Raw genomic sequence first — 12,071 nt, forward strand, 5'->3', positions numbered from 1 at the left:
CTCAGCAGCAAAAGAAAAATCAGTGTTAAACCTCTAGAATTGAGAACTCATCCATGATTTACATCTTCCACTAGAACCCGTAAAGCTTATGGGAGCTTGAAGAAATTGGAAAACACATTGTTCAAATTCAACCAAAAAAATCTGATTTGAGGTACAAATCTTGATCTGCAGCTTAAGATTTTCACTTATTTGCTGACAGTTTGAGACTATCCCTCTTTATTTGTTTCTGTCATTTTCGGATTGTTTAAGGCAATAAGTTTGTAGTGGTTGGCCATGGAACAGTGCTAAAAGTGTAATATGATATATCGATAAAAATTTTGGTGTCATTGTTTATTTGAAAATGAGTTATGTAACGACACTAGGCAAGTGATTTTATTAAGTAAAATAAGTAGACTTAGCGCCTCGCTAACCATATATTAACCTCCATGTCACCACTTGCTTTTTTTTTATTTTTAATTTAGGTTGGGGGATTTGAACTTTTTACTGATACAGTTAAGTGTGAAATTACTGTTAGACTATGCCTATAATTATATCCCTTTTTGGGGCATGACAGCCAAACAAAAGAAAACCATTAATTGAGAGGTTTGAACTGTTATATCTTGAAAAAGTAACTAAAAAGGCAAAAAAAAAAAAAAAAAAGAAAAAGAAAAAGAAAAATCATCCTTCAAGGATGTTATTCACTTCTGAAAGTATTTCCTGTGAACCATTTTTGGATCAGAAAGATGGAAGCAGAGAAAGGTACAGTATGTGTGACAGGCGGTACGGGCTATATAGGATCCTGGCTGATAATGAGACTTCTTGAACAAGGTTACTCGGTCACAACTACAGTCAGATATAACCCAGGTGAGCCATTTTTGTATGGAAAAAAAAAAATTTTTTTTGGTTGGTGATGACCTTATATATATATTTTGTTAGCAGATAAGATTTTTAGAGATAGTTTGAATATGTCAACTAGTTATTTTATTATTTAGTTTATTATTTTCGGTTATTTAGATTATGAGTTATCAGTTAGTATTTAAAATTCAAATAGAATAGATTAAGCTAGGAGAAATCCTTCTGCCGTAAATCTAGGAGAAGATAATAGACTCAGGTATTCAAGCCCTAGTCTATTTAAGTGTTCTTTCATTCGATTAATAAAAACAAGGCAGTTTTAATTAACCTGCGTTCATGGTATCAGAGCCTTGAATTCTAAATATTTCAATGGCAAAAACAGCCATGATGGGGTCCTCATGTGGAGATAATTCCAAATTAGAAAACTTTGATAAAAATCAAGCCGATCAATTCATCACGGCGTTTCAAGGTGGAGACAATAACTCGCTCCAGATTACGGCTCACAAACTCAATGGAAAAAATTATCTTCAATGGTCTCAGTCAGTAAAGATTGTGATCTGTGACAGGGGAAAATTCGAATACATCACTGGTGAAGCTAAAGCTCTAGCACCGACCGACTCTACATACAAAAAGTGGTTTGCCGAAAACTCGATTGTACACGCATGGCTTATCAACTCCATGGAGCCCATGATCAGCCGTTGATATCTCTTTCTTCCCACTGCTAAAGACGAATGGGATACTGTAAAAAGAATTTATTCCGATCTCAGCAATGCCTCACAAGTTTTTGAAATTCGTACAAAACTGAAGGAGATGAAGCAAGGAACCAAATCAGTTACCCAGTATTGCACCGATCTGCAAGACAATTGGCAGGAACTGGATCTTTTCCTGGAAGAAGATTCGGTTTGTCCAACGTACAATGTGAAGCAGAGATAGACCCTTGAAAAAGAACGGGTATTTGATTTTCTTGCTGGATTGAATTGGGATCTTGATGAAGTCAGGGGCCGTGTTTTAAGCAGAATGCCATTCCCAACAACCGAAGAAGCTTTCGCCGAGGTTCGTAGAGAAGAGAATCGCCGGAAAGTCATGTTGTCAGAGGGAGAAACATCTGGTGTAGCATCAACAGAAGGCTCGGCTCTGGCAATCAGAAACACTGCACAACCAGTAAGGAACAATAGTGAGTCTAGAACCCCGCGGCGAGGAGAGCGAATGTGGTGTGACCCTTGTAATCGAGAAGGACATACACGTGACACATGCTGGAAAATTCATGGTAAACCCGCAAATTGGGTTCCCCGAAGATAGAATGAGGGACTAGCGCTTCAAACTCAATCAAACCAAGACAAAGGAGCATCAACAGAAAACTAGAAATCCCTCTGTTTAGCAAAGAACAGATTGAGCAACTCTATCGCCTCCTCAACCAGTCACCTGCCTCATCCTCGTCAACTCCAAATCCCAGAACCTGTTCTGTAGCCCAGATTGGTAACTTTCACTCATCCTTAAATTCTACTCTTCACTCTAAGGAACCATGGATCATTGATTCTAGTGCCTCCGACCACATGACAGGTGTCTCTGATTTTTTTTTTCTCTCTTATACCCCTAGTCATAGTCCTGTTAAAGTGAAAATTGCAGATGAATCCTTATCTTCAGTTGTTGGAATAGGTTCAATTCAATTATCCAAAGATTTAACACTTGAGTCGGTTCTTCATGTTCCTACCTTAAGATGCAATTTGTTATCCATAAGTAAACTCACTCAAGATAAAAGCTGTGTTGCCATTTTTCACCCTTCTACATGTTATTTTCAGGACCTATCATCGGGGAGGATGATTGGCAGTGCTAGAGTTCATAAGGGGCTTTATTACCTCGAGGACATAGAGAATGAGAGTCAACAAGCATTTGCATATGGAGTTTCATCAGTTTATGTTTCTAGTAATAGGGAAATAATGTTGTGGCATCATAGACTTGGCCACCCTAATTTTTTATATTTAAAACATTTGTTACCGCCCTTATTTAAGAATAAAAGTACTATTTCTTTTCATTGTGACATTTACCAATATGCAAAACACACTCGGGTACCATTTTCTCCCAAACCTTATATGCCCTCTAGCCCATTTGCTTTAATTCATAGTGATATCTGGGGACCATCATGAATTACCACAACAAATAGAAAAAGATGGTTTGTAACATTTATTGATGATCACACATGAATAACTTGGGTATACCTCATTCGAGAAAAATAAAAAACCTACCAAGTATTCTAAAATTTCAATAACATGATCCAAACCCAGTTTCAAAAAAAGGTGTGTGTCTTGAGAACATACAACGGGAGAGAATACTTTCAGTCTATCTTGGGGGAGTACTTGCTACAACAAAGAATCATTCATCAAAGTTCATGTGTTGATACCCCGCAGCAAAACGGAGTCTCGGAAAGGAAAAATAGGCACTTATTGGAAGTAGCTCGCGCACTCATGTTACAATGAATGTTCCCAAGTACCTATGGGGAGATGTTGTCTTAACTGTTGTGTTTCTCATAAACCACCTACCTAGACACACCTTAAAATTCCATTCCCCATTATCCCAGCTCACAAAGACCTATCCACATCTTAAAAGCATAAATAACCTTTCGCTCAAGACGTTTGGCTGCACTACTTTTGTCCATATTCATCCCTACCACTGAACCAAACTTGACCTTCGAGCAATAAAGACTATCTTTCTTGGCTATTCTCCTACCCAAAAAGGATACCGGTGTTAATGCCCTAAGCAAAAGAAAATGGTTATCTCTCGTGATGTCACATTCTTTGAAGACATGCCATATTATTCCCCCACTTTGCTTCAGGGGGAGAATCATGATCAAGAAGCTCATATGTGGAATTGGGACACCATTGCCTTGCCTATATCCGAAACTCCACCTATGACTACAACCTCACTGCCAGAGACTGAAACTGAAACAGTTGCAACTACACTTACCACATCCGACCTTACCACTTCCAACATCATACCACCCGACCTTACCACTTCCAAAATCATACCACCCTCTGAAAACATGCCACAGCAAATACAAGGACCGGTTCATGAAACAGAAATAGGAAGAGACCTCAGTGTACCAAATCAACAAGTGCTACGTGTTTACTCTCGAAAAAAACATTCTCAAGGAAACATGCCTCTCATGAACACCATGCACTGTCCAGAATCTGAACCAATGCTAGGAACCACTTCCTCAGCTCCAGGTAATTCCGAAGGCACTTGTGAAATGCTAGATATACCAATTGTCCATAGGAAAGGTGTTAGAACATGTACACAACATCCCATATCCAAATATGTGTCGTATGATAATTTGTCTCCATTTTTCTGAGCCTTCACCACAAAGTTGTCTAGTGTCAATATTCCCAGGTTAATAGAAGAAGCTCTAGCTGTTCCTGAATGGAAAAACACAGTACTTAAAGAAATACAAGTGCTCGAGAAAACTAACACATGGAGTATGGTTGAACTACCACAAGGCAAGAGTGTGGTCGGATGCAAATGGGTATTCACTGTCAAATTTAAGCCGGATAGATCAATTGAAAGGTACAAAGCACGGCTCATTGCGAAATGTTTCACACAAACCTATGGAATCGATTACACTTAGACAGTTGCTCCAGTTGCAAAGTTCAACACAACAAGAGTCCTACTATCATTAGCGGCAAATCTGGATTGGCCTATGTTTCAACTCGACGTGAAGAATGCTTTTTTAAATGGTGAATTGGAGGAAGAAGTGTATATGAGCCTACCACCCGGGTTTGAAGAGAGTAAGAGAAACAAGATGGTGTGCAAGCTGAAGAAATAGCTATATGGACTAAAACAGTCTCCGCGCGCATGGTTTGATAGATTTTCAAAGGTGATTAAAAGCCACAGATACACACAAGGACAATCTGATGACACGTTATATGTTAAGCACTCATGAGATGGAAAAATCACAGTCCTATAGTATACGTAGATGATATAATACTTACTGGGGACAACTTTGAAGAAATGGAGAGAATTAAAAGGTTGATGGCTGTGGAGTTTGAAGTTAAACATCTCGGTACATTGAGATATTTCTTAGGAATGGAAGTTGTAAGAAGCAAAAGTGGGATCTCCATATCACAAAGGAAGTATACACTAGACCTATTACAAGAAACGGGTATGTTGGGGTGCAAACCAATAGAGACTCCAATTGAACAAGGAGGCAAGGCGAAAGCAATTGATGGAGAGATGGCTGAAAAAGAAAGATATCAACGGCTAGTGGGAAAACTGATATACCTCTCACATACACGACCGGACATCGCCTTTGCAGTTAGTGTGGTAAGCCAACAAATGCATTCACCGCGTCAAGGACACTTCAAAGCTATTTATTGGATATTGAGATACCTCAAAAAGACTCGAGGATTATTTTTTGGAAAAGAAGAAAACAGAAAAGTGGAAATATTCACTGATGCTGATTGGGCCGGATCTATCGAAGATAGGAAATCAACATCTGGATATTGCACACGCCTCTGGGGGAACTTGGTGACTTGGCACAGTAAAAAACAGTCCGTAGTAGCAAGAAGCAGTGCTGAAGCTGCATACAGAGCCATGGCTCATGGCATCTGCGAAGCAATTTGGTTGAAATGGTTGCTAGAAGAGTTGAAGATTAGTTGTGAGTTCCCTATGCAACTCTACTGTGATTAGAAGGCTACTATCAGCATAGCACACAACCCAGTCCATCATGATAGAACCAAACATGTGGAGGTGGATTGACACTTTATTACTGAAAAGCTAGAGAAGGGAATTATCAGCATTGAGTACATTCCTACAGGACAACAAGTTGCAGATATACTAACCAAAGGACTTTCTGGACTAACGTTCGAGTACTTTGTAGGCAAACTTAGGCTTATTAATATCTACAGTCAAGCTTAAGGGGGAGTGTTAGCAAATAAGATCTTTTAGAGATAGTTTGAATAAGTCAACTAGTTATTTTATTATTTAGTTTATTATTTCCAGTTATTTAGATTAGGAGTTATCAGTTAGTATTTAAAATTCAAATAGAATAGATTAAGCTAGGAGAAATCCTTCTGCCGTAAATCTAGGAGAAGATAATAGACTCAGGTATTCAAGCCCTAGTCTATTTAAGTGTTCTTTCATTCGATTGATAAGAACAAGGCAGTTTAATTTAACCTGCGTTCATATATATATATTTAGCATTCTAGATCAGGTTAATTTGTAGTAATTGTAGGATCTATATTTTAAGTGTTAACCATGTGGTTAAAGAATCTCTAGTCCCCTTGATTATTTGTTCATAACACACACACACACACACACACAAAAAGAAAAAGAGTTGTTTACTGGAATTATAGCCCATTCCTAGATTAGGAATTATTATATTGTGGACTAGTTATATTGGTATAGTTTATCTATACTATCTCTAATTCCGAAAGTTATGAATATTGATGTTGAGAATGTGGTGGCAGAGCCTAAGAAAGACCTTAGCTTCCTCACAAGTCTTCCCGGAGCATTAGAAAGACTCAAAATCTTCAATGCTGATCTAAGCGATCCAGAAAGTTTTAGACCAGCCATTGAAGGGTGCACCGGAGTCTTCCACGTTGCCACTCCGATTGATTTCGGGAATCAAGAATCAGAGGAAATAGTGACCAAAAGGTCAGTACATGGGGCAATGGGGATCTTACAAGCATGCCTAGATTCCAAAACGGTGAAGAAAGTTGTGTACACTTCTAGTGCCGCTACTGTGATAGTCAATGGCAAGCACTTGGATGAAATGGATGAGAGTTTTTGGAGTGACATTGACTATGTTAAATCTCTCAACTCAGATGCAGCTTCCCACATCATCTCTAAGACCTTAACGGAAAAGGCAGTCCTTGGCTTTTCCGAAAAACATGGTCTGGAAGTAGTCACATTGATTCTTTCTTTTGTCATTGGCCCTTTCATTTGTCCTAAGATCCCCGCCTCTGTTCTATCCGTATTTGAAATGGTCTTTGGTAAGTGACATTGCTCTAATCAGGACAAAATTCTTAGGCTTAGCTATCTAAATAGTTAGAAATATTGAAAATCTCCTCATAAGTTAAGAGGATCAATCTCATAGGTGGTTACTGAACTTTAATCTGAACTTAAGTATTGATTTTGGACATTACTTTTTGTTATAGATCTATTATTATCCTAACATGAAATTAGAATAAATATGTTATGAGCTAGGTGTCACCTCTATGAAAGCCAATAATTCTACTTTAGGATTGAACAATAATTCTAGTAATTTCATGAAATTCATGATGTCGATACCTCTATGTTTATGATGTTCGTGATGTGTATCATTGCTCTTATGCAGCGGACCCCAGTGAATCTAGTTCTCTTATCCGTTTAGATTTGGTGCATGTGGATGATGTTGCTAGAGCAAACATTTTCCTCTTCGAAAATCCCGAGGCAAAAGGGCGGTATAATTGCTCAGCAAAAGCTACACCAGTTGAAAGTACATCCAAGTTGTTTTCTACCAAATACTCAGAACTTCGAATGCCTAGTAAAGGGTTAGTCTAATTACACTCTTTAATCGTATTTTAGAATCCTCCATCTTCTGGTTGGTTATAATCTCAAATTTGAGAATATTTCTGTCCAGTTCGGAAGTGAAGCAGAGAATCAATTACCCGTCTCTCTCGATGAAGAAGCTACTCGATTTAGGTTTCCAATTCAAGTATGGAGCTGAAGAAATGTTTGATGATACAATCAAATGCTGTAAAGAAAAGGCCCGCCTACAGTGAGTTTTTATTTCTTTTAAGCCTCATGGTTTATCTGGACTTGTTACCATCACAAATACCTCTACTGTTGATCAAATTAAAGCTCTAAAGCCATATATGGAGTTTTCAGCATGATTTTTATGGCATTTTCTTTCTTGGGCATCTTGAGGCAAAGGGCAATACATAATTATCAATAATTAGTTGTGTAAGAAAACTTCAAAAATGTGTCCAATTACTTTTCCATGTTGTTTAAATTCTGCCAATACTATATCTTTGTTTTTTCCAAATTATGACTCTTCTTAGCACATTCCAGTGCTTTAAAGAAAACTGTTACATGTTTTAATTAGTTTCTCCTATTTGAATCTTGAGTACCTTTAAAATTTCCCTTACCTAGGCAGCCATTATATTCAAAGGATACTTTATGGGAAAAACTACCATGAGGTATAAGTTTTTTTCCCCCATCCATGAAGAACCATCTAAGTGGCAATTTTGTATCTCAGTCAAGATTGAAAGAACTTACTATGGTCAAGATTTCAAGAACTTACCATGCTCTTTATCATACTTGATTATAACTTGAGAAAATGTTTTTCTTTATTATAAATGAATAATTTCAAAGCTTTCCCCCAAAAAATCCCCATGGCGGTGATGGCGAATTTCAATCTCTTGCTTTCTAAAAAAAAAAAAAAAAAAAAAAAAAAAAAAAAAAAAAAAAAAAAATTCAGATTAAAGGATCAATACTTTACTTCTCCTTCCAATAATTCAAACTTTTTTGCAGCTTGAACAAAAACACACTTTTTTTTTCCAAGAACATGAACTCAAGAGCACATAGGTCTCACCCACATGAACCCCTCGTTCGTTTGCACTTTGAACAAAAGAATATCGTTTCGAAAAATGAAACAATGTCAGAGCATGAACCAAAGAAAAAGAATTCTCCATTGAAGTGAAATCAACTTGATCAAGATAAAGGAAAACTCTAAACAAAATAATAAAATACGTTACATGAATTTCAACCTCCGAGCTTTTTCTTTTTTGATGGAGATCCACGTGGGCCACAACAGAGGTTAGTGCTGGGCAGCTGGATTAGACCCATGGTGGGGGCATTCTGTTTCATCGGCAAACATCTTCGTGTTGTAATTAAGAATTACACTCTAATTCTATATTATAGAAAATAAATTAAACAAAAAAAGAAGATGCAAAATTTAAAGGTTTACTTTAACGTAAGACTATGTGTTCTTTAAGTTGCTACAATAATTCACTATAATAAAGAAGTTTATAAGAGAGAAATCGCACATCTCAAAACTTTCTATGTTTTCTCTAGCCTCTCTAGTAAACCAAAAGCGGTGCCACATTCTATGTGGTAATTAAGGTATAAAAGTGATTTAAGATCCATGCGATTTGACCCGCTGGATGTAATCCCCTGGTCTATAATACGTGTGCATCGATGACGAGAAAAAAAGCGTTCATTAACCAATAAAGATGTGACAGACATTAGTTGGATTTTTTGACAATAGATTGTATCTATAATGATACACATCTTCACTTAGTATGTTATTATCCACTTTGGATCCGAGTTCGTATAGATTTATTTTCAAAAACCCTCATATCAATAGAGGTGGTGTTCTTTATAAATTATCACCTATAACATTTCTTGTAAAACTGCACAACTTAACCTTTATTGACATTTTTGTTTCAAGGGATTGATAGCCATCATAATATCTGTTATAATAATAGATTCTGTCTGCAAAAAATCTTGTAAAAACAAAACGTGTTGCTATGGCTGCCAAAAAACGAACATGAATTAGACACAATTACCAACGATATAGATATTGCTAGAAAGTGAGAGGGAATCTTTTTTGTGATCTGAAACAGACAAACGAAAACCATTAACTAAGCTGTTTGGACCTTTATCTTGAAAAAGACATACATACACACACTCACATATAATCCTTCAAGTACATTCACTGCTGAAATTACTCCTACTGAACCATTTTTGGATCATTATGATGGGAGGAGAGAAGGAACATTATGTGTGACAGGTGGTACGGGGTATATAAGATCTTTGCTAATATATGTATATCTATGTGTGTAATTTATATAGGCTAAAATAATCTTGGTTGATAATGAGACTTGTTGATTGTGGACATTACTGATCAGTCAAAACTACAATTAGAACTAAACCAGGCAAGCCATTTTTTATTAGGAAAAAAAAGTATATTTCGGCCAAGAAAGTTCATTTCGTGTACTTGTTATTAGTTGTTGATTGTCATAGTGACAGCACTCATATAATCTTCACGAGGCCACGGAAATCTCGAAGCGGAGGAGAAGAACAACAATGCTCCAGCAAGAGGAAACCACAGTTCTCGACGGCGGTTTGCGAAAGAGAAGAGCAAGACGGGATCATCAATCTCCAGGTTTTCTTCGTGCCGTGAAGTTCGGCCATTCTTACATGGCGACGAGGACCCGCAACCGCGTTGTTGGCTGTAGGAGACGTATGCTTTCCTAGGGTTTCAGAGATTTTTGGAATTTGTGGTTATTTACTAATTTTAGAAAAATAAATTATTTATTTATTAAGTAAAACATAATAATTTTATATTTATGCAGTAAAATACTAGATTTATAATGTAAACTAACAATCTAAAAATAGACGTGAATAGAGGTTTTGCATTACGATTTAAATCCTCTATTTACGTACATAACCTTTTATTTGCACAATATATTTATCAACATAACATAATCCGTAAGGTTAACTATCTGGTAAATTTTGGAGTAATTTACAGTGTAAATCCTTTATTTACCTATAATCCATGCTATCTGGTAAATATGAATTTTACGGCGAGTACAACACCATTCGTATTTTTTCGGTAAGGGATCAATTTGCAATTGCTAAAAACCAATATGATAAACTGGTGTATTTGCTATTCACAATAGGTTGATGAAATACATAGTATAAATAGGGTTAGAATCCCCAATTAGTTCCCTAGAAATCTGTGTTAGCGTTTATGCCCTTAGAAATAAATGTAACAATATTATTTGAGACATTTTGACTATTAATAAAGATTTATTTATTTCATATATCTATGTATTGTCCTCTTTATGTTCATAATAGTTGAATGTATGATAAGCAAACAGAAAGTCTGAGACTGTCATTCTAAATCTTTAGGTCATGCATATAATGTGAAGAACATGCGAAAGACAAGAATCTAAAGATGATAGTCTAAATCTAATGATCCACAATCGAGGGAATAAAGTTGGGCGCTTTATTCATGTTAAGATTGTTATGTTGTCTACTTCCTAACGGAGACGGCTTGTCTTGCTCGTCGAAGGTGGGACTCCATGGGTGGAGACATTGATATAGTTTCTAACGGTGAAATCTATATTGGATCGGACCAAAGTTGAATTGTTTTAATTAATAATTCTGTTTGAATAAAACAATTCACTTTTGACGAATTATATGTTGTCAGCTTAATCCTGAGATGGATGATGAACCCGTATGCTTGACTTGTATCCTTTGATATACTAAAGGGAGACATCCTGACATTATGTAAAGGTACGCTTGCCGGTACATTGGGGGTATGACTCGCGGATGCGTAGATTCCTTATTCATAGATAGTGGAATCTATAGCTCCTATAAAGAGTCAATGATATCCTCTTAGGCATTATCAGTAGATTGGAGAATACGAGCGCTCGGCCATTAGACTACTCTGTGTTATCTAATGGTTTACTGTTTGTAATGGTACGAATAGTATTTTTCTGATGGTATGATAATAGAACATAAGATAAATGTAATCAGGAAGGTAAAACGGAACTTGACCTCAAGTCGATTATGGATATCCTATGGGGATAATACACTAATATATTAAGTCATGGACTAGAGCTAATCAGAGCTTTGTAAATACGCTATATAAATTGAGAGTGCAGCTCTAGGCTTTTAGTGGAATAGCGCTAGATTTTTATAATCATGAGACGGACTTGTTGGTTTATAAGTAGTGTTGTGATTATAGGAGCTTGATTTATATATGTTCATCGAGTCCCTTTGCTAGCTCACATAATTTCCTGTAATGATACGGCGTATTTCCTACACATTGGTAACTTGTGTTATTTCCGTAAAATAGGTTCAAAGTTAATTCATGGGTGATTTATCGGGTGAATTAATTGATAAATTAATTCTAGATTAATTGGTTGAATTATTGTTTTAAGAGTTATTTAATATGGGAAGACTATTATATGACTATTTTGATTAGGCAATTTCTCTATTGGGTTGCTTGAATCAAAACTGAGGCTCTATGCAAGTTTCCCGTGTTGAAAAACTAAGAAAACAACTTTCGTCAGTGCAGACAAGTCGACCGGTTAGTGAAGACAGGTCGATCGGTGAGTTATAACGTCTTTGTCACCGGTCGACCGGTTGTAACGTAAAATGCATGCTGACGTGTCAAAATCGACTCTGAATGCGATTAAGACTTTGGGAAACCTAATTATTACGGAAGTATGACTTCCTAAACACTATAAATA

The 12,071-nt window shown here is 36.6% G+C and overlaps 1 protein-coding gene across 2 annotated transcripts; it reads left to right on the forward strand.

Annotated features, from left to right (window-relative positions):
* LOC21405236 (vestitone reductase) lies at positions 1–7,816 on the forward strand. Of its 2 annotated transcripts, none has more exons than XM_010094525.2 (5): positions 1–151; positions 719–843; positions 6,291–6,815; positions 7,160–7,355; positions 7,445–7,816. In XM_010094525.2, exons 2-5 carry the CDS (start codon positions 723–725, stop codon positions 7,584–7,586), a joined length of 984 nt encoding a protein of 327 aa, XP_010092827.2. In that variant the 5' UTR covers positions 1–151; positions 719–722; the 3' UTR covers positions 7,587–7,816. The 2 variants fall into 2 exon arrangements, with proteins under 2 accessions (XP_010092827.2, XP_024019061.1); XM_024163293.1 differs by having other exon boundaries at positions 723–843.
* Positions 7,817–12,071: the final 4,255 nt, after the last annotated feature.

Source organism: Morus notabilis, unplaced genomic scaffold, assembly GCF_000414095.1.
Source record: "Morus notabilis unplaced genomic scaffold, ASM41409v2 Scaffold594, whole genome shotgun sequence".
Taxonomy (NCBI): Eukaryota; Viridiplantae; Streptophyta; class Magnoliopsida; order Rosales; family Moraceae; genus Morus; species Morus notabilis.

What these genes read in the sequence shown, in the direction of transcription:
- LOC21405236 (XM_010094525.2), top strand. Translation starts at nt 723, where the DNA reads ATGGAAGCAGAGAAAGGTACAGTATGTGTGACAGGCGGTACGGGCTAT. An exon ending in TACAGTCAGATATAACCCAG is followed by an intron (nt 844 to 6,290) that starts GTGAGCCATTTT and finishes ATGTGGTGGCAG; the next exon opens with AGCCTAAGAAAGACCTTAGC. An exon ending in CTTCGAATGCCTAGTAAAGG is followed by an intron (nt 7,356 to 7,444) that starts GTTAGTCTAATT and finishes ATTTCTGTCCAG; the next exon opens with TTCGGAAGTGAAGCAGAGAA.